The 23,107-nt window shown below is 39.1% G+C and overlaps 1 protein-coding gene across 3 annotated transcripts in view; it reads left to right on the top strand.

Annotated features, from left to right (window-relative positions):
• The window catches only part of PARD3B (par-3 family cell polarity regulator beta), a 1,706,387-nt gene that overhangs the window by 1,012,385 nt on the left and 670,895 nt on the right, over positions 1-23,107 (top strand). For all 3 annotated transcript variants that reach the window (XM_006861955.1, XM_006861956.1, XM_006861957.1), the window contains 3 exons: positions 4,995-5,165; positions 10,103-10,235; positions 18,348-18,447. In XM_006861955.1, coding sequence (XP_006862017.1) covers positions 4,995-5,165; positions 10,103-10,235; positions 18,348-18,447 — 404 coding nt within the window. The remainder of the gene's footprint in view (positions 1-4,994; positions 5,166-10,102; positions 10,236-18,347; positions 18,448-23,107) is intronic.

The raw sequence follows: 23,107 nt of genomic DNA, 5'->3' as shown, positions 1-23,107 counted from the left end.
CATATCCTATAGTGCTGAAAGTAGTACTTATAAATGGTAGTATCCACTCTTGGAAACCTTGTACAGGGTCGCTATGGGTCGGAACCGACTCAACGGCACTTAACAACAACATCCTGGTGCTAAGTGCCATCGAGTGGGTTCTGACCTTCAGAAACCCACTGAGGAGCAGTTGGTGGGTTTGAACTGTTGACCTTGCTGTTAGCAGCCCAATGCCACACCAGGAGAATAGTATAGAGCGTAGTAATAAATGAGAGAATGCCTTTAAAATTTCTTTATAAGAATTAGCATGTTCAACTCACCAGCTGCTCCTTGGAAACCCTGGACAGGGTTGCTATGGGTCAGAACTGACTCAATGGCACTTAACAACAAGTGTTGAGAAGATGCGATATTCCAACATCTTGCCTTCTCCTCCATTCCCCTTTCTACTGCTTCGGCCCATGATAAGGCTAATGAAACCACCCCCTGAAAGAAGACTTAAATCTTGTACCAGTTTTAATTTGTCCTAAAGTGCCTGGAAGAGGTTAACTTTTTATATTAATTCCTCATTCAGTTTACCTTTTAAAAATATTTTTTTTCTTTGTCCTTGGGAACTGCCTTACCCCGCTCTAGCTTTAATAGGGTTTGTTATGAAGAGTTTTAGAACTTGGGAGCATAAGTTGGGGTCTTTTTGTCTAGGGGTCTTATGGAAGTAAGGTAGGAAGGAAATAGATTTTTTTTTTTTTCTTTATCAAACTGAAGCATGAACCAAGATTTTAATCAAATTAGTATCCTAAAATTACTGAGTCACATCCCTGGATTGTTGGATTTACTCTGTAAAATCAGTTGATTGGAGTTAATATTCTCTTGCTTAAGTATTTATGTAAACATGATTTTAAGATAAAAACAGCAAAAGGTTACTTTTCTTGGTCATAATTATTCCAAATCAAAAAAGAACATAAATAGGTTTGAGGGATAGTTGCAGAGATTGAATGATGAGTTTTTAATTGATCAGTTTCCTTGTCCATCAGTAGTAGACATGGAGATGCAGATAGATAAATGTGTAGCTCATTAGATAGACCGTTTTCCCTCCGCTTTGTTCCTTGCTCTGCAGTCTCATGGCACAGTCATCTTTCTCTGAGTCACCTGTCATATGTCTCTGGCTTTGATGAAGGGTTGTCTACCAAGAAACGTGGTGGCATAGTGTCTTCTCTGGTTTTGAAAGCCCTTTTTCTTTAAACACTATCCTTGTATGCACTGGTCATTGTCATCTATGCAGAAGGCAGTATGGCTTAGTAAACAGGGAATATTATAGAAGTCAGAACTTGATCACTTCTTTTCCAGATCTGACCTTAACTGGCTGAGCAAGCCTTAATGTATGTGGAAGTGCCTTTAGACTAATAGGTGCTCGATAAATGGCTTCTCATCCTCTTAATTTCTCTGAGCCTTATTATTCATCTGTAAACCAAAGACGGCAGATGAGGTGACCTCTAAGGACACTTTCAGTTCTAAATTCTATGATTATATTCTAAATGTTAGGACAACATGGTGCTTACTGGAAGCACCATTAATGGAATTACCCATCATTTATCTTACAAAGAAAAAGTACATACCAGTAGCAACAGATTAGCCAAGCCTGAAAATGCGACTGTGTGGGTTTTAGCATGTCCATGCTGTCTGGTAGCACTTGTGATGAATATGGATGTCTTCTAAAAATTCCCAGACACCTTGGACTTAACTCAGCCTGCCTTTTTGTTTGGAAGTTGGATATTGCAAACATGTTGCACTTCAATGTAATTCTGAATGCTTGAGATTTAGAATGTAGCTGAAAATAAATTTGTGTTTAATAGCTGTTGGAAAGAGATTATTTTACACACAAAAAATGTTTCCCTCATATCTCTTATCTCTTGTCTACTTCCTCACTCTGGTGACCTTGCCCTGTACATCCCAGAAAAGATTCATAGGAGGTTATCACTCTCAGATTTCATCCCATCTGTCTCTGGTGGTACCCATCAAGTTCCAATTTTATCTTTCTCCTACCTATTTCAGAGGTTGAGGTGTTCTGCTAAGCCTAAACCTCTACAAATCTGAAACAGAAGATCTGATTTCCTGTTAACCCTGCTGGTATCTTGAGCCAACTCTTCTGATTCTTCCTTCTCTTTAAAGACTCATACAAGTTTCCATTCATCCTAATAATATTTTCAGTGGCCCTCCTCACCTCCTCCTCAAGATTCAAGCCAATAGTCCTAGTTCCATTATTTGTTAAATAAAATAGAAGCATTTATGGAGTTGTTTCTCACTTCACATGGCTAAACCATTATGGCTGCTTTTCTTTCACCTCTCTTCAAGTAGCCTTAACCTTATTCTTTATGTGAACTCGTTCAAAATTGGGTAACAGAAATTAAGAGGGTTTTTTTTTTTTCTTTTCTTTTCTTTTTTCTTGTTGGACTTTCCAGTAAATCACATTTCCAGACTTGCTCCAAATTAGGGTAAAGGTTAAGTGAAGTGGAAAAACATGAGGATGAGAGGGGAAATTCAGCTCTGTTGAAACCTTGAATTTATGCATTTCCACCTCAGATTTTATGCTGTTCCATGTTGAGTCCGTTGCTGCACCATGTCAGTTTCTTCACCAGGACGACTGAGTGTCTTTGTGTGGCCCCTGCAATGCTTTGTGTAGCTAACACCCTTTCCAGCAGACAGCATGTGCAGTGCATCTCCACCTGGGCGTTCCAACAGCTTTCAGCACTTTCTCTCCCTTTTGCCTGCTGTCAGCAGAGGAACTTCTCTGACCATCTGCTACTGCATTAGTCAGAGTTTATCAAGTTGTCCACAGGATTTCTCTCCCGAAGCTAAGGGCTTGCTTTGTGTCTCTGGTTTTCTCATTTCTTAGGAAGTTGGTTTTCTTTTTTTTCATTCTGTTCATTTGAACATGGTTTCCAGATACTTCTAACTGCAAAAAACTAACTAATACTTGCCTTTCCTGTTTTGTTGTTGCTAAGGGACATCGAGTCGGTTCTGACTCATAGTGACCCTATGTAGGATTTCTGAGGAGCAGCTGGTGGCTTTGAACTGCCGTCCTTGTGGTTCACACTCCATTGCTGATCCTTTAGCACCATATCAGGAGTCCTGGTGCACAACTGAAGTCTCGCGATAACTAATGAGGAGAATTAGCAAAACCAAAGAACCAAGATTCAGGAAACCCAAACCTTAATCGGCTTTTGTCTCTAGTTTGCTTTGGTGCCCTCAGGCAAATTATAATATCACTTTACATGAACTGCCCGCTTGCTTATCTGTCCTATGTAAATAAAAACATGAACTCTACTTCCTGGGCTTTAGAGAATCACTGTAGATAGTTTATGGAGACATTTCTGGAAAAGTTAAGTATTAAACACATCTGCTATTATTCCTAAGGAGCTCTGGTAGCGTAGTGGTCATGAATTGGGCTGCTAACCTCAAGATTGGCAGTTTGAAACTACCAGCTATTCCGTGGGAGAAAGATGAGGCTTTCAACTCCTGTAAAGATTTGCAGCCTGTGTAGGGTCACTATGTGTTGGAACCAACTCCACAGTACTTAGCAACAACAACAACAACAACTATTATTCCTGGAGTTCTGGAGTGGCATGTAGGATCAGCGCTGGACTACTGACCATCAAGTTGGTGGTTAAAACCCACCAGTTGCTCCTCGGAAACACTACAGTTTCACTATGAGTCAGAACTGACTCAACGACACTAAGCAACTATGACTATTGTTTCTAAGGAGGCCTCGTTACATAGTGGATAATGAGCTGGCCTCTTAACTGCAAGGTCAAAAGTTAGAATCTACCAGCTGCTTTCTGCTCCCATAAAGATGTACAGCCTCAGAAACCCTATGGTAGTGGTGGTGGTGGTGTGCCATGAAGTCGGTTCTGACTCACTGCCACCCTGCATGGAGTTTCAAAGGCTGTAAATGTATATGGGAGCAAAAAGCCTCGTCTTTCTCCCTGTGAAATGATAGAGTCACTCTAAGTTGGAACTGACTCGTTGGCACACGAACATCACCACCACTGCTCTTATTTTTCTGTTAAATGTATTAGTGATAGATATGTATCATATCAGTCTTACTGCCATCTGTATCTTATACCAAGAACTTGGCACCTTAGCATAAAATGAGTACTGGGCATGTACTCAATCTGACTGTTAATATAGTAAGTGTTTGTCCTCCTTGGTGTTTTATAAAGAAGTGCGTTGTGGCCCTGCCTTCATGTTCTTTTGTGGGCAGAATTGGCATCCCGGATTGGTTATTGTTGTTGTTGTTAAGTGCCATCGAGTTGGTTCCGACCCATAGCAACCCTGTATAGGGTTTCTGAGGAGCAGCTATCTGTAATATCTAGGGGACACATCAAATGACTTTACGATCTGACGCATTAACCCACAGTGCCACACCAGGACCATTTCTCTCTTCTCTGTTCTTTGGCAGACTAACAACTTTCTGGTTATGTCGGAGAAAACCACATGGAGGTTTTTCTTTGTATCCAACCCTGCTCAGTAGAGCTACCAAGTAATATCTAGGGGACACATCACTACTGTCGTGCATGCTACATTCAAACATATTGGCTCTATGTGCCTGAGAATGCAAACCTTAGTTCAAGGGACATAACCAGCTTCTTTTATTTCCAAACCCTTTTCCCTTGAGTCAGCAGTATGGTCTCCACTAGAGCAAATGGTAGATTAGCATGGTAGGTTCATTTGCATGCTCGCCAAAGATTTAAATTACAGACATTTTACAAACGTCTAAATTGTTACAGCTCAAGACTCTCTGGTTTCTCAAAAGTACTTTCACATAATTCATTATTGTGAGTATTTGTTATGACTTGATAAGCCCCAGAGCCTTTTTCTGCCACAGAAAATAAATTATTCCCAATAGTAAAAAGGTTTTTTCTTCTCTTTCCTTTTTAAATCTTGAATGGATCCTTGGAATAGCCACATGTCATCACTATGTTTCTCTCTGTTTAATATTGTTTTTCTTCCCTCTTTCTCAGGACGGTCGTCTGCGAGTGAATGACCAGCTGATTGCAGTTAATGGAGAGTCTCTTTTGGGAAAGTCCAACCATGAAGCAATGGAAACGCTTAGGCGATCCATGTCCATGGAAGGAAACATACGAGGGATGATCCAGTTGGTGATTCTGAGGAGGCCAGAGAGACCAGTGGAGGTGATGTCAATCTTAATTCCCTCAGCAGAGTGTCTAAATGGGCCCACTCACTACCTGCAGACTTCCCTCTTAGTACTGGGGCTGGATTTGTTGATTCTTTGACTGAGAAAATATGCACCAGAAGGGAATCTGATGGATTTATGTGGGAACAGGTGTATATTTTATAAGTATATGGAATATATAAAAATGTGCATATAAACAAAGTAATTTATCAAATGCAATGGTTCCTTCTCGTTTTTCTCTTCTCCCACAGAAATTCCTAGAGAGCTGCACTTATTCATAAACATCTTTCCATGGCTTTTGGTTGATGTGCTAACAGTGTCCATCCTAAGGAAGTTCTTAAATCCAATGTGTATAGCGTTTAATGTTTAATGTGAAGATCATTATAATGCAATCAGATTCTAGAATCTTCCCCTAGTATGCACATGGATAATGTAGATCTGGTGTTTGACTCATTTAAAATTTGATCCATTAAGCAAGCTGCTTGCTCTGTCTTATTACATAAATAGTAATCTTATTTTGAAATATTTTATCATAGTTATATGGGAATAGTTTAAATGGAAGCAATAGTTATTTATACATGAAAGGTAAGCAGAAAAGATCCTTAAATATGAATATCCCTAAGCATCATGCTTACATACAAATAACAAACATGAAGTACTCCTAAAATATGTTGTCTTATCACTAAAATTTATATGTGGAGGTCAGAAACACAAATTGATGGTAGTGAGAGTTAAGGAAAAACTCATTGAAACCCACATCATCATATCAGAATATTCTCAAAGAACAGATAATGTTTGCATTACGCAACATTATGTGAAGTCCAAATATAATACTGAGAAAAACACACTAACATAAAATACAAATTTTAGTAACAAATTTGACTTTAAAATCTAAAAATAAAAGTATTCATTGCACCAAGAGTACAAATGGTTAAACATCTGTGTTCTAGAGTTTTGGATTAATTAGAGTCAATTCTGATACATGGTGAGCCCATGTGTGTCAGAGTAGCACTATGTCAGAGATAGATTGCCAGACCTTTCTTCCAAGGAACCTCTGGGGGACTTAACACTTCAAAGTTTTGATTAACAGCCAAGCATGTTAACATTTCCACCACCCAACATCTTTGGAGTTTGGATTGATTGGGCTTGAATTGCAGGTTTGCCATTTTCTAGTAACATACCCACATACATAGTTGAGTTTTGTTGTTGTTAAGTGTCGTCGAGTCGGATCCGACCCATAGCAACCCTATATAGGGTTTCTGAGGAGTGACTAGTGAGCTCGAACCATTGATCTTACAGTTCAAATGGCTTTGCTGTCTGGCGCATTAACCTACAGCACCACACCAGGACTCCATATAGTTGAGTATTTAGTACTTATTTTGCTGTTGTTGTTAAGTATTGTTAAGTTGGTTCTGACTCATAGGAAGTATAGGGTTTCTGAGGAGTGGCTGGTGAGCTTGAACTGCCAACCTTGTGGTTTAAACTATTAACCCGTAGTACTTATGTTGTTGTGCCTTCAAGTCGATTCTGACCCATAGCGACCCTGTGTAGGGTTTCCAAGGCTGTAAATCTTTATGGGAGCAGAAAGCTTCATCTTTCTCTCACGTAACAGCTGGTAGTTTTGAATTGCTGACCGTGAGATTAGCAGCCCGATTCGTAAGCACCATATCTGTATTTTGCTAGATTCAGTAGACAATTAATATCTGTTGGATGAATTCTTAAAAGTTTTATCTGAGACCTACTTCATCTGAGAGGGTAAACTTTCAAACTATATCTCACTTTGTTATATTAGCAGCTATGAGAGGAGAGTAACTGTATCTTTATAGTCTTCTGTACATAACCTTGTGACTGTTAAATAAATGTAAATTGGTCAATTACTGGAGACTATATATAACGAGGAGTCCTGGTGTGGCGCTGTGGGTTAATGCTCCAGACTGCAAAGCCAGCCGTTTGAACTGCAAGGTCAGTGGTTCATGCTCACCAGCTGCTTTTTGGAAAGTCTGTCCAGACTCACTATGGGTCGGAACCGACTCAATGGCACATAACAACAATATTTAACGAATGAATGTAGTTTTCAACACTTGCTTCTGCTTAAGTGGCAGAGACTTCTGTGGACTTTGCTTATGCATACGACTATAAAGCCCTTATCTCTTGCTTCCTATCACCAGAAAATTGGTTCTAGTCTAGTTGAATTTAGTTCTTACTTCAGAGTTTTAGAACTCCTGAATCCATTCTGGGGATAGGACTGTGGAGGTTAGCTTGCGAACCCCAGAGACATCCCTTTTGTTCATCAGCATATTGGATCTCCCCTAAGATTTATTTGAACAGAGACATCTCAGCTGATAGAAAAGTCTACCACTAATAGAAACCTCTGCTCTAGATACAATTCCCATGCAGATAGCAAGGGGGGGGGGAGGGGCAAGAGATCTTAAAACAGTTAGCTCTCATCCTCCCAAATTTAATTTCTTTCTCTAAGTATGTGGGCCTGCCTAGTGGATAGTTGTTATGTATTTTGGCTCATCTATTGGAACATTTTTTCATTTGCATTCTACTTTACTGTAAGAATTTTAGTTTTAATTCTCTCATCCTGGGATTGACAGTTGTTTCGTTTCGTCAGAAGCAAGTACTAAACTTTCTGTTCTTTGCCTATTCTCTGAAGTGTCTTGTTAATTTAGTTCACTGGGGGATCAATCAGGAATATGAATGGGACAAACGAAATTTTATGAGGACATTTAAACAAAAGATCCATCTTTAGTTTCTTTAATATTTGCTTGCTTTCCGCAGGGGCTGAGCAGGCACTTGACTCTCAGTTTTCGAGAATCTCTATGGTACCCGTGCAGATTAAATAACATTTTTTTTTTTTTTATAAAGACAGAAGCTTAATATACAGCTTATCTTTATTAAAGTGGGGAGAAGAAAATCTACAGGTATTTGATCTCCTAAATCTGTGTTTCGTTGTCAGAGCACATGCTGTGTGCTCAAGTTGTTGGTGTATTCTCCTGTGGAGTAGCAGTCACCCTTGGGTACAATAAAAAAGAAAACAGTCCTCAGACCCTAGAAGAAGGTCTCAGCACTAAGCATACATACATTTGGCAAATCAGTTCATTCTGTGTGGCAAGCATACTAAAATGATCCCTTGAATATTATATTGATACGGAAAATTGAAGAAGCTACTTAAAAAAAAGCCGTTTGAATTGTAAGGTTGGCAGTTCAAGCTCACCAGCTTCTCCTCAGAAACCCTATACAGGGTTGCTATGGGTCAGAACTGACTTGATGGCACTTAACAACAACAACTTAAGAAAAGTCAAAATATATAGTTGTTGGGGTTTTGATGAGGACCTCGTGAGGAATACATAATGAACCTTTGATTGAATCAGAATCATTTTAAACAGAAACTTTTTTTTTTTTTCCCAAAGGATGAGCTTGAAGTTCAATTGTAATTCCATTTGTGCTTAGAGACTTGGTATTAAAAATGGGTTATGACCTGTTTTGTTTTGTTTTTTTCCCCCTCCCTTGCCCCAAAACATTTTCCTCCCTGCTGCAGCTCATGTAGAAAGAGAATATGTTTAAAAACTCATTATATTTTGTATTGGCTGGGACACTAATGGAGGGCTCCCTGACAGCTCTATTTTACAGGCTGAATACTTTAATTAGGCTGCTTACTGATCAGTTGTTGGGATATTGATTGTGTCATTTATCAAAGAGCTGGGAAAGCAGAATTTTTGTTGTTGTTTTTCATTCAAAGCACATGACTACAAAGCAAGTCCTACTTCTCCTGCCTGCTGAGGCTCTAGATTTCATGTAGAAGTGGCCTTCCTCTGTGCCAGGTTTTGTTTAGCCTTTGGTACGGAGGCCTTGGGTGTGGAAAGAGTGTTCTAAAACTTGACACAAACTCAAGAGGACCTTCAGCCACTAAAAATGCTTTAATTTTTGAGAATGCATAAGTTGAATGTTTAACTGGCAGGACACAGAGTTTTGTATTTGAAAGAGGAGAGGTAAGAATAAATCCAGGGCACTGATTCCACCGAATGCTTTTCTCCGAAGGAGAGTTGTTTGGGGATCACATTAGTGCTTCCTTTTGTGGCCTTGTTCTTTCCCAAAGCAAACAGGTAAAGGGAGCAGCCTGGAGATTACAAATCACTTACTTCCTTCAAGTCAGCTGGAAAGGCAAATAATACAAGCCAGAGCAAAACCCAGTTCTCTGTGCCTCAATCCTCAATCTTGGAAACGTAGCTAGATATAATCAGCTTGCTCTTAATACCTCTTCAGCATCTCTAGTAGATGGCTTATGAGGGTGTTAGTCTAGATCCAGCATTTAATTAAACTGTGAATTTGTTTGCATACTGTCAGAATCAGAATAGCAGAGGGAAGGAAATATGGAGAGAACGAAAAGATCTCAGGAGAGCAATTGTCTGGTGATGTCACAGTATTTTGTTTTGCCTTTGGCCAGAAGACCCAGTGTCTGCTAGGGACACCCTCATGGCACTTTATGACCAACCTGCTTAGGTTCCTACTTGTCTTAAAGCATATGCACTTAGTAGCCAAGAAAGAAAGAGAGGAACCAGCTGGCTGACAAAGAAACATCCTTGGTATAAAATGTATTTTTGAATTGATGCTGCCACAAGATGTATTCCCAGAGGGGGAACAAATCTGAAAGAAGCCAATTCTAAGTGGGAAAAGAGTAACTAAATTAATCCCATTTCGTGGTGGATATCAACACCTTCAATTCTCAGCACTACATGGCCAGTATTTCTAATTTCATATTCAGTGCTGGTTTAACCAATAGGCCCATTTTGATTTTCCACAGATTAGACCTTATGTTTGATAGACTCCTGAAAAACTGTTCAAAAATACATCACGCCTTACCGTTGCCTCAGTTGACCTAGTGGGGAAGTATTTTAAAAAGTGAATGTAACTTCCATTTCCATCCCATAGGAGCCGCAAGACTGTGGGGCATTTTCCAAGCCATGCTTTGGGAACTGTCAAAACACTGTAACTACAACCAGGAGAAATGGTACTAGCACACCCCATCCGTTTGGCACTTACAGTTCACAAGACAAATGGAGAGGTAAGAGTTAGCCATCTCCTACACTGCAAATGGAGTGAGACACAAAAGCATCTTTTTATTTTAAAAAAAAGTTGGTGGGGGGATAAAAAGGAGTTCATTAGACTAAGTGCAGACTGTGAGGGAATAAGAGAGCTGACTCAGAAGTTGTGAATCAGATTGCTGGCAATGCCCCCAGCTTAAATGACAGCCTCTGTGCTAGCTGCCCCCAATAGGGAAGGCTCTGTAGAAAACTAGCCCTGCCTAGAGAAGCAAAGATGGCAAACCATTGTCACTATTTTTGGGGTGCTCGTTTAACATGGAAAGTTACCAAATATAAATAACTATTAAACCTGAAAACTATGTGCATTAAACCATAAAATGGTGATAACACGATTCAGAGATTTATACCTGACTCTAATCTGAGCGTGGCAAATACCATGAACTGAGACCATTACATGAAGGCTGGAATGTTCTTGTGTTTGACTTGCTACACTGACTTTCTCCTACTTTCTGGTATGGATCAGATTTCTAGTAGAGCTCTGGATGTATAAAACTGGATGGTTTTTCCTGTTGTTGTTTTTTCAGAAATTTTATTCCAGATCACCAAGAAAATAGTTTCATTTCTCTTTATTTCTTTTTTAATAACATATTTTTTTTATATATTGGAAAAGTAATACATATTCAGTAGAAATTTTGAAGGAAAGCAATGAAAAGAAAATTTAATATTACCCATTCTTCTACTACCAAAGGTACTAATCAATGACATTTTTATGTGTATCCTTCAAGTCTTTTCTTTATGCAGATGTGTATGTTTCTAAAAGAATGGAAGTGTACTGTATATATTGCTTTATGAAAATTGATAGTACATTAAGAGCAAGGTGCTAGCTACATCACTGAGAATTCTTCTGCATCACTCTCAGTGGACGTACAGCTTATATTTTATAAAGCAAATTCCTTGCTTTTGGACATTTAAGATGTTGCCAAAATTTCACTACATGGGAGAGATTTCTAAATTCTGAGATTATGCTATCCCAACAGGCTTGCAAATCTGAAGTTGCTCTAGCACTAAATGAGTTTATCACAACTGGGTATTATTTTTTAATCTGAATTCCCTCTATTTTCGTGAGACTCACAGCAACAATTGTTACCATTTATTAAGTGCCTATTTTCTGTTAGATGTTGTGCTTAGCAATTTGCATGTATACTGTTGTTGTTAAGTGGTGTCAAGTCGGTTCTGACTCATAGCAGTTCTGTGTAGAGTTTCTGAGGAGTGGCTGGTGGGTTTGAACCGCTAACTTTACGGTTAGCAGTCCAGTACTTATCCTACAACACCACACCAGGACTCCTATATGCATATTATCTTCATTTCACAAATGAAGAACTAGAGATTATTGAGAGTAAATAATTTATTCAAGGCTGCATATTTGTTATATATACACATCCTGAATGTATCCATTCCTTTGACTAGAATTCACCCCCTAAACCACAACCTAGATATTGTTGTTCCTAAGTACCATCAAGTTGATTCCTACTCATAGCAAATTTGTATAGGGTTTCTGAGGAGTGGCTGATGGGTTTGTACTGCCAATCTTGTGGTTAGCAGTCCAGTGCTTACCCTACAGTGCAATACCAGCACCCTTGGGCATTGTCCTGCATTCATCCCTCAAAACTGTTGAAGTTCTTTCATCTTATCCTGAGAGTATCCACTATTAGAACGTGGCTTTATATGTATATGAAAAAATACTCTATATTTATTCATGTTCCTAATGAAACTAGAGGTTCTTTATATGTATATGAAGATATACTCTATATTTATTCATGTTCCTAATGAAGCTAGAGGTTCTTTTGATAGAAAGAGAGTCTGGGGAAGGAACAGCAAGATTTTGGTTTGTTTTTTTTACTTTTCATTGTGAATTGAGTGCAAGTTTGCAGGGCAGATCATCAGTTTTACATTCAACAAATCATATACTTTGTTTCATTACAATGATTATAATCCCCTCCATGTACCATCAGTTAACAGTATTTCTCTCAATTCATTTTAGCTCTTTTTTTTTTTTTAACACTCAGGCAAATATAATAATTTAAACCACAGAAGGACACATTTTGCGAGCCTGCCTCCTGGCCACCAGCACTCACTCTCTCTCTTTCCATGGATCTAGAGTCCTCAGTTGCTCCCTTTCTCCATGTCCCAATCTCTGCCTCCATCTTTGGTGTCGCTGCTTCTCTGGATAAGGTCCTGCATTCCGCTTGTGCTCTTCTCCCTTGATGGTCCTAGGGTCCTCTGTTTCTGGACTGTAAGATTAAGTACTCCCCTGTTTTGGTTAAAAAACTTTGACCTTTACAATTGTGACAGTTGCAATTAGTCATGATAACAGTTACTCATTACTGAATCATAAGAATCTTTTCCCCATCTCTTTTTACCAGACCCATCTAGACAAGATGAAAACTATAGAGTGAGGACTCTGTGTTCCCCTACACACTCTTACACTAGACTCCCTCTTGAAACCTTGTAAGCCTGTCACTTCATGCTTTTATTGCTCCCTCATTTTAGGTAGCCAATGTCTACGTTGCATACATCTACCCTGTATACAGAGGGGATAGCATTCATACTTGATGTGAAGACCCCTTCCCTCTCTATTGGTATGTAGAGTTACTACATCCATGAGTATAGGTCAAGTTCATCAAATTGTAGCAGTTTGTCCTTGTTTCCTTTATCAAAAATTGTGGGGTTTTTTATTTTTATTTTTTATCCTAGTCAAATTCTGATTATCAAGCCATTGAGGCTAGGTCAAATGGGAACTGTCTGCAAGTTTGTGTGTTCTTGTGCATCTACCCTCACTTCATATCAGCTGGATGTTTCACTCTCAGCTCTAGTCCTCTTTGGCTATGTCCTTGTCCATGGGCTCAGGTGTCCCCAGGTCTCAGCACACTTTGGATCAACCAGCCCTTTCTCTTCTCTCTCTCATTTCCAGGTCAATGGGGGTGGGGGGTGGGGAGTAGGTCTATGGAGCATGGTAGAGCTCAGCCCATTTCTTCATTGTTGCCTTCCCCCTCTTCCACTCACCAGTAGACCAATGTGGTCGCCAGCAAGCTTACATGCCTGCTAATGTGTTCCCTTTGAGTTTCAGTCTTAGAGGCAGGTTTGTCCTGAAGGGACTTGATTGCTTGCCTTGATGGCTTCCCTGCAAACAACTTGTTTAGTCTTATAGTAGTGAATCAAGGAACAGCAAGTTTTTAAAGAATAAAACCTTTACTCGCCACCATGTCTACATTGGATGATCAGACGCATTGGCTAGATGTAGCGTAGTGGTTACGAATCGGGCTGTAAACCTCAAGGTCAGCAGTTCGAAACTACCAGCTGCTCCGCGGGAGAAAGATGAGGCTTTCTACTCCCGTAAAGATTTACACCCTCGGAAACCCTGTACAGGGTCGCTATGAGTCGGTTCCGACTCCACGGCACATAACAACAACAACAACAAGCCTTTAGGTAATTTGATTGGCATTTAATTCTCAAGTAGCATGTGGTCCAGCAACTATCGAGGGTCAGGATCTTATCCCTAATCACACCAGTGACTTCTACAGGAACATAGGGCAAGTTATCGCCTACCTTGCTTCATTTTTAATACTTACACTACGTATTTTTAGAAGACATTGAAATACTCTAGGAAATGGATATTCTACCTCTAGAATGGTTGGCAAAGGTAAAATAATAAATTTATACAACTAGCTCAAGATAAAGTATATAAATACACCCAGAAATTTGTTTTTGAATAACAAACCCACTAAAAACTTATGATGGAAGTTAAATCCAGGCACATTTTAAAGTTTCTCTATAGTATTCAGAAGTCTGTATCTCCATTGGTTCCTTTGGTCACAAGTGGCCATGGACCAGTAGTCGAGATTTTTTTCTGTTCTCTTCCACCTGAGACATAGAACCAGGTAGAAGAACCTTTATATCATTGAAAAATAACAAGCAAAAACAAAATAAAATAAAATAAAACTAGTAGATGAGTTACCTACAAAGTTCTCCTTCATTTCCTCCTTCACCTCAATTTTCTAAGTTGACACTGAACATCCAGTTCTGACTCCACTAAGCATTATTTTTTTAAAAATGAAGAAAATCTATTGTTATTGTGCTTTGTGAATCTGAGATACACTAGCAAGTTGTAGGAATTAGGACTATCATACAAACACACAAACAAAACATTGCATTTTAGTTGTAGAAGCCAGGAGATGAAATCCTCTTGTCTAAATAAGCCAACTGACTTAGAAACAAATAAATTATCTCAGAATGTATAGACCTGGTGCTAGAGAAGAGTATCATGATCATCACCATTTTGTAGTGTTCATAAAATTTACATTTTTGGAACCATTGTTAACGTCCTGTTTTTCAGATCCAGAAACAGTGTTTGTTAATACCATGAAGATTTGGCCAGGTGAAATCTGAGTGAGTTTTGACTCAGTATTGCCAATTTTTACCTCGTTTATAAAACAGAATCAACTTGACAAAATGTAATGTCTAGTATGGAAAGGAACTGTTAACGGCCAAACAAAACATTGACTTTCCCCCCCCCCCCTTTCCCTTTTTCATTCTTTTGTATATTTAAAAATCCAATGTTGATATGCTGTGTTCCACCTATTTTTGTAGTAATAGTACATACCACCCACAGTTCCCTAGTTATATATTTTTATTCTTGTCAAATTGTTACACAGAAAAGGCATTTTTAGAATGAACGTTTATAGAAATCCTAACACCAGAAAATTCACATTTGTGTTGGAGAATTGCTAGCGATGCCCGCAGTGGAGTAAGTGTGGTGCTTCCAAGATGGTAATAAGGATGGAGGTTGCGTCCCTGGGGTTTGCTATAAAATCCAATTAAGCATCTGAATGGTAACAAAGTGCACCAACACTGTAGTTTCTAAAGAATCTCACTGGCAGATCTCACCCCGGGCAGAGTAATAGCCTCAGAGTAGTTTTCTACTGGTTTGTTATTACCACCCTTTTATGGCTCTCATCTCCCCTTTTGTGCTCTTTGCCTACTTTCACTTCCGTTTTAGCTCAAATCCTTCTCAGCAACTGTCTGATGTCTGCCCAGGACTCCCCACCACAGCCTTCACACCCACCCCAAAACAAAACTAAATAGTTTTGTGCCTAGTCCCACTAGACCCATATCCTCTGGGGTCCTTTGAAGAGACAGGTAGTCGTATAATTGTTCCTAATGCATATCCTCCTCAGGAGAGCCAGCATGTACCTACCCCGCTCTTGCATGGAAGGCACTACCTCTGCAACAATTGTCAGTGACTGAATGATACGTATAAAATTTGACTAATGACCATTGAACACCCTCATTGGGCAAGCTACACTCTGAGGAATGCAAAGATGACTGCAATACCATTACTGTCGACCTCAAGCAGAGGTCAACAAACTCTTTCTGTAAAGGGCCAGATAATAAATATTTGAAGCTCTACAAGCCATAGGGGTTCTGTCACAGCTATTTAACTCCATGCCGTTAGAGTGCAAAAGCAACCAGAGACAGTTTTTGAATGAATGAGCATGGCCGTGTGTTCCAACAAAACTTTATTTACAAAAGCAGATGGCAGATTGTCCATGGGCCTTAATTCGCTGACCTTTTATTGCAATATTCTTGACCCTTCTTTTCTGGTCTGTTTCTGAAAATCAAGCAGCAAAACAGTGAAAGGTGGTGGTTAGAAGGGCCATTTGGTCACTTGTAAAGTAGTGACTAGAAGGTAAACTGTCAAGATTTACTGGCATACATGGAATGGCCATCAAGAAGAGTGTAGATTGTACAGCTAATGGAATTCTAAACTTTTACATGGATACAGGACTAAGCAAAACTGTTTCGGTGTTAAAAGAGCAGGGAAATGCCCCACAGCATCTAAATATGTTGTTTAGAAATGTACCAAGAGTAGTCAAAATACAAGTTACCTTATCCTCTAATCTCATCACCACTTTAAAAAAGCACAAAGTTTATGTGAGTGCCATTAAAATTGAAGTTCATGATTATAAGAAAACTTGACAGAGCTAGAGAAGAGGATTAGAAGAGGAAAGGGAAGAGAAAGATAAGTACAAAGAGCAATTTTCTCTAGTCTAAAACCAACTGCCACCAAGTCAGTTCAGACTCATGGTATCACCCTATACTTGTCAGAGTAGAATTGTGCTCCATTATGAATTTTTCAGCGACTCATTATTTGGAGCTCTGGTAACGTAGTTGTTACGAATTGGGCTGTGAACCACAAGGTCAGCAGCTCGAAACTACCAGCTGTTCCATGGGAGAAAGATGAAGATCTCTGCTCCTGTAAAGACCACAGCCTCGGAAACCCTGTATAAGGTCGCTATGAGTCGGAACCGACTATACGGCACTTAACAACAACAACATTATTTGGAAGTAGACCACCATACCTTTCTTCCAAGGTACTTCTGGGTGAATTCAAACTCCCAACCTTTTGTTTAGCAGCCAAATGTGTTAACCACTTGCACTGCGTAGGGATTTCTGTTCTGTAGGCACTGAAGTGAAATTAAAGTATGTTTGAACAAGTAAGTTACAGGATCACAACTGCGTTTACTACTAAGATGGAAGGTGTAGTAGAAAGTTGAAATTGAGGGTAGAGAAATGAGAACTAGCAGAAATTACATTGTAATTCCATGGTAATCATTCTGCTCTGTTCCTCGCAGAAAATCTCTTTGCTTGCCTGCCACCACTAACATCAAACCATTAGGGTGGGAGTGGTGCAGGTGGGCAGTGCTGGCTTCACTTGCTCATCATACTCCTTCCCATGGCTACCTGCCTAGTGTTCCTTCTGTCTTAAGCCTCATTCTCAGGAACATGTCAGTTAGCACTGCTACAACTGTCTTCATTTCAGAGTAGTCCCTAGGCAGAGCTTGAAGCAATGCTTGCCTGCCACCTGGAAAAGTCACAGTGATTTCTGTTTCCAGCAGATGTTCTTGGGGATCAAGGACTGAGAGATTTTCGTATGTCTCAGCAATCGGGGCTGGAGACGTTCACATTTTATTAAATATCTTACTATAACAGATACACGGGAGAGTTGATGATTGATAGATAGAGTAGTAATAAGCCTTTATAGTTACTTCGTTAACACTTTACACTTATAAATCACTTTTGAATATGCACTCTTATTTAAGTCTTACATTCCTCTAACGAAGACATTTGTGTCCCACTTTATAGATTGGAAACATACATTCTTACTCCAAGCATCATACTCTTCACCAAAATACTAGATATATAATGCTTTGTATTCATGTTACTATTACATATGAGCACTTAATGGCATAATATATGCAGTGTTTCACACAGAATAGTACATAAGATTTTAATAAATCTAACTTGTTATTGATGTTGTTGTTGTTAAGTGCTGTGAGTTGGCTGTGACTTATAGTGAACCTGTATAGGATTTCTGAAGAACTACTAGTGAGTTTGAACAACCAACCTCGAGGTTCAAACTGACTTTGAGGTCCAGTGCTTATCTTACAGTACCACACCAGTTGTAGAAGATTCAGGGGTCATATCCATTTTTTTTCACAGCCAGGAATAGATAGGAAATCAGACTACAGTTCCCAATCTTTGGTATTTTGCTTACCTGACCCCAAATTCAGATCATTCCATTAGGGCACAGTTACAAATAAACACACACAAAAAAGGTTCACCCTACTGTGTCTAAATGGTGAGAAGATATAAATTTCATGATTTTTAAAGAGTAATTTTGGCACTGAGACAGATGCATAAATCTGTACATATTCTAGAGTATTCACTATAGAATCTTGTTACGAGAAATGGTAAAACATTAAAAACTCTTTCACAAGCCACAGGTAATGATTACATGCCAGCCCTTCATAGGTGGAAAAAGGTAGTCGAGATGCTTGCCAGGGGTTGCCTGCAGGTCACAGGTGTGAAAAACGCATTAGCAGGCTTAGATTTCCTCACACAGGCTTGCATTCGCTTTTATATGAATCTTTCAGCCGTATTAGAGTCTTGTTTATTTCGAGGCTAGTTTATGTGTTGGTTAAAATTGTGGCTGTGAGATTGCCTGAAACAATACCAGCAGCTGAGCTACTCTGCCCACGGTTTACTACAGATTCATTGTTCTTTATTTATAGAGCTGTTGCCTCCCAGTGATGGATGGACAGAGAGTGAAGTACCACCTTCACCACCACCACATCCTGGTCTGGAATTGGGCCTTGAAGATTATAGCCACAGGTATCAATAAAATGATATATCGTAAATATTCCCTGTTATGTTTTTTTCGGGGAAAACCCAGCAACCTTATTTTAGTTCTTGTTTCTTTCCAGAATGGACACCTCATGATATCTATAATTCCTTTCTAGTGAAGGCTTCTCATAGCTAATAGCTTAGATGGTTCATATTTTGTATCTAATGCTTACTAGGATGGGTCTTAATTATCCACGTCTCTGTCCCTTCAACAGGACAATACAATCCTTGAAGGCAGAGATGCCTTCTAACCCATTGTTGTTGTTGTTGTTGAGTGCTGTCTAGTTGATTCCGACCCATAATGACCCCTGTATAGGGTTTCCAAGGAGCAGCTGGTGAGCTTGAACCACCAACCTTGCTGTTCAAATGACTTTGTAGTCTGATGCATTAGCCAGCCACAGCACCACACCAGGACTCCTTCTAACTCGTTGTTGTTGTTGTTGTTAAATGCTGGTGAGTCGAGTCTGACCCATAGTGACCCTGTATAGGGTTTCCAAGGAGCAGCTGTTGATCTTGAACCACTAACCTACAGTTCAAATGACTTTGCAGCCTGGTGCATTAGCCCACAGTGCCACACCAGCACTCCTCTAGCCCATTGTTGTTGTTGTTGTTGTTGTTAAGTGCTATCGAGTCAGTTCTGATGCATAGCCACCCTATCTATATAGGGTTTCCGAAAAAGCAGTTGGTGAGCTTGAACCACTGACCTTGCAGTTCAAACGGCTTTGCAGTCTGGCACATTAACCCATAACGCCACACCAGGTCTAAGTACCTTAAAAGTGGAATTTGCTTAGACTTATCTTATAATACTAAAATACTTGAGAAAAATTTTGGAATTTTCTTTTACAAGTTAAAAAACTGGAGCAGTAAAACTCAAAGTAACATTATTTGGGAAAGTTATAAACAAAACTGAGAAAATATAAAGCTTAGGCATTTCCCTCTCCCTTTTTCTAATTGGTATACACTAAAGGTATTATAAAAACAGATGTACCAAGAAAGTTTTTGGAATCTAACTATTAAAGCAACACTATATATAATCTAAAATATTGAAAGAGATACCCAGTGTTGTATCCATTCTGTAATAGAAACTAAAGAATCAATAATTTTTAGAATCACACAAGCATGCAAAAGAGATTTGCTATGCATGCACATCGTTTGACTAGTGGAATTAATAGATTTTGTTGTTCTGATGAGTTTCAAAAATCATTAAATTGTGCCTTTGCTATTTTCTGTATTTATTATTGCTGCTAAAAGCGGTGTATTTTATTCCATTCTTTCTACCATGATAATCCTATGAAATTTCTTTATTTTTCTCTTAGCTATGCTTATGTCATGCCTATTATGGTTTTAAATAAAATCCACTAAAAATAAAGCAGCACAAGAACATAGCTAACTCTATTGGATAGAAGCTCACCTGTATTTAGCCATCTCTGTCTCCTTTATTTTTGAAGTCAATTGTCTTACTTAAACATAATTTCATCAACTATACTGGTAATCATAATAATGGTCTAGATCAGTATCTAGGAGTTTCTTAAAGAAAATGTGGACATAATCCATGTTCATTTATTTCTATTGCCTGCCTGTGGGTCTTGGATCAAAAATAACACCTCAATGGCATTCATAAACACCCACTTAAATAAATAATTGCATTGGTTCTACTTTATAGATAATGTTGTATATATGCACAAAGCCACTGGGATTGTACAAAGATGAAGCAGATATCACCTTTTGTCCCCTAGAGGTGGGTAGGCTGATGAGTCACAGTGGTAACTAAAACAATATTGTTGTTGTTGTCGTCAAGTGCCAAAGTTGTATCAAGTCGATGCCAAACCATAGCAACCCTGTATAAGGTTTCCAAGGAGCAGCTGATGAGCTTGAACCACCGACCTTGCAGTTCAAATGGCTTTGCAGTCTGGTGCATTAACCCAGAATGCCACACCAGGACTCCAAATTATTACAGTGAGACAGTTCAAATTATTACTTCAAATTATTACTGTGAGACAAATTGAAACAATACCAGAAACGAAGACATTCTGCCCATTGCTTACTACAGCTTCATTTGTTCTTTATTTGTAGAGCTTTGTTTACCAGAATATCTTAGTAAAGTTCTCTCAGGATCTGAGGCAAAGGAGATGCTTCTAGATGGAGACATAAGGGAAACATTGTGAGCAGAGTAGCACTTGAGCTAAATCTTAAAAGATAGCTAGAAGCTAGACATTATATAAGACTAGGAAAAACGGGAATTTCAGAAAAAGGGAAGAACAGAATAAACGGCATGGAGATAAACTAAGTTGATATGGGTAACTTGTCTCATGTCCAGATGACAAAGCCCAGAGTGCAAGGAAAGGGAATACGCTTCATTTGGTAGACAGTGAATTCTTATGGTAGGGTTTTGTTTTGTTTTTAATGTTTTATTGTGAATTATGTGATAATTTACATGGGAGAACATTAGCTTTACATTTATCCTTCATCCTATCATGTATCATTTCATTGCCATGATTACAGTCCCCTCCATGCATCATCAACCAACCAAAGGGTATATCCTGCCAGCCTGCCCCCACCCCCACCCCCGGGTCTTCCCATCAGCACACAACCCCTCGCCCTCTCTGAGTCTAAAGTCCCCAGCCTCTCCATCTCTCCACGTCATCATCTCTGTGTCCAACTCTGGTGTCACTGCTTTTCTGGGTTTATGGTAAGGTTTTGAGTAAGCAGTAGATACAACTGAAACTGATTTTAGTTGTATATATCATGGATTCCATAAAGGGAGGAGGGCTGATATCTACTAGAAACATAAGACTCTGAAACTCATTAATACCTACTGTGACAATTGCAGGGAGAGGTTTTTGAGAACCTATGCTAGGGAAGCTTACAGATGGGAAACCTCTAAGTGAGAGAACTAATTCAGAGAGAGTGCAAAGATGGGATTATTAGAATTTAGCAACTGCCTTTTTTGACCACTTTAATCTACAGCTGGACAGATCTCTCCCCTTTCTTCTTTAACAAAGCACATTCCCTCATGATCTTGAAAGAAATCTTACATTGGCCCTCACTCCTGTGAATTTTCATTTTGTGGTGCAAACTTCTAACTTCCATGTTCTTTTTACCCTCTTCTTCATTAATCCCCTGTGTTTAATCTTCTCTTCAAACCACTCTACTGGAATTATTTTCTTAAAGGTCAACAGTAATCTTCTTTCAGTCAAAAGTATGGCATTTTCTCTGATTTTATTCTTCTTTTCTACTTTACTGTATTTGGGCATTAGGTCATTCATTCACACATTTGTCCATTCAAAAGTATGTATACATCTCTGAGCCATTAGAGTGTTCAAAGCACTCTAATGGGATAGAAGGCATACCTGCCTTCAAGGAATGCATTTCCTGTTGAAGGGACAGACACAAGGATAATTAAGATTCATCCTACTATTGAAGTCCTGGTGTGGCACTGTAGGGTAAGCTCTAGACCGCAATGTCAGTTTGAACCTTAAGGTCAGTGGTTCAAACTCATCAGCCACTCCTTGAAAACCCTATACAGGGTCACTATGAGTCAGAAACAGCTCGACAGCACTTAACAACAACAACTAAGCCTTAGATATAAAATATCATGAGAAACCAGAGGAAGGAGCAATTCACTCTGCCAGCAAGGGTCAAGAAATGTTTCAGAGGAGACGTGGATTTTGATCTGTGTCTTGGAGAATGGCAAAGAGCTTTCTGAGCAAAGAAGTAAAGGAAAGAACATTGTAGATAAAGCATAAACATCTAGGGGAAGAATCTATGGGAAGTACTTTGCCATTTCCAGTGAGCACCAGGCTTTTTCAGAGAGCAGTGAACAAGCATGACAGTTTCAAATTCCAAAGTAATCCTATCAGATTGAGAAGAATTCACACAATGGAGGATGGAGTGGATGGGAAGAAGCCTGAGACAAGGAGACCAAGTAGAATGAGTAACTAGCAAGAGAAGATCACAAATAGAGAAGCAGCATGGATGAGCAGAAAGGAACAGAGCCAAAAGACATTTTTAAGATGCAATGAACAAGTTGAATGCCATGAATTTCTCTCCCTCCTGGGATTCTGTGACCTACAGTATCCTGCAGCCTGCTGCGTTGCTAGGTGACCAGCAGCAGCAGGGTTGGGATGTGTGAATTTGGGGATGGAAGAAGGATTGAGAAGGAGGGTTGAGTAAAGGAGGCTTATTTGTATTTCAGAAGAAATGAGAAACACTCTAAATGGGAAAAGTGGTGCTTTAGGGACACGGACAGCCTTGTAAAACAGAATGCTCTTATTGCATGAGGAATGCAAAACAAATTTGAGCAAACTTAATGCCTGTGTTTTGAACCAAGAGGAAATCATTAGTTGTACTATTTTATAAACACTTTTTTAGTTGTACTATTATGTAAATAATTATGAGAGAAAGAAAGGTTTAGAATATGTGTCTAGATATAAATCATAAATATAAAGGAAATATATTTTACTGTGAAATCTCAGACTGAGTTTAAGACAACTCATCAACTGACAGGATATATTGACTTCTATGAATAGTTTAGACAGCAATTGATCATTCTTTGCCTATATCTTTTACTTCCTGATTCTCTCTATAGATCTATATTTATATTTACATCATACATACATACATACATACATATATATATACACATACA

The sequence above is a fragment of the Chrysochloris asiatica genome, unplaced genomic scaffold (assembly GCF_000296735.1).
Source record: "Chrysochloris asiatica unplaced genomic scaffold, ChrAsi1.0 scaffold00045, whole genome shotgun sequence".
NCBI classification, from domain to species: domain Eukaryota; kingdom Metazoa; phylum Chordata; class Mammalia; order Afrosoricida; family Chrysochloridae; genus Chrysochloris; species Chrysochloris asiatica.
The sequence above is the reverse complement of the archived record's forward strand: the minus strand, read 5'-3'. Positions and strand labels throughout refer to the sequence as shown.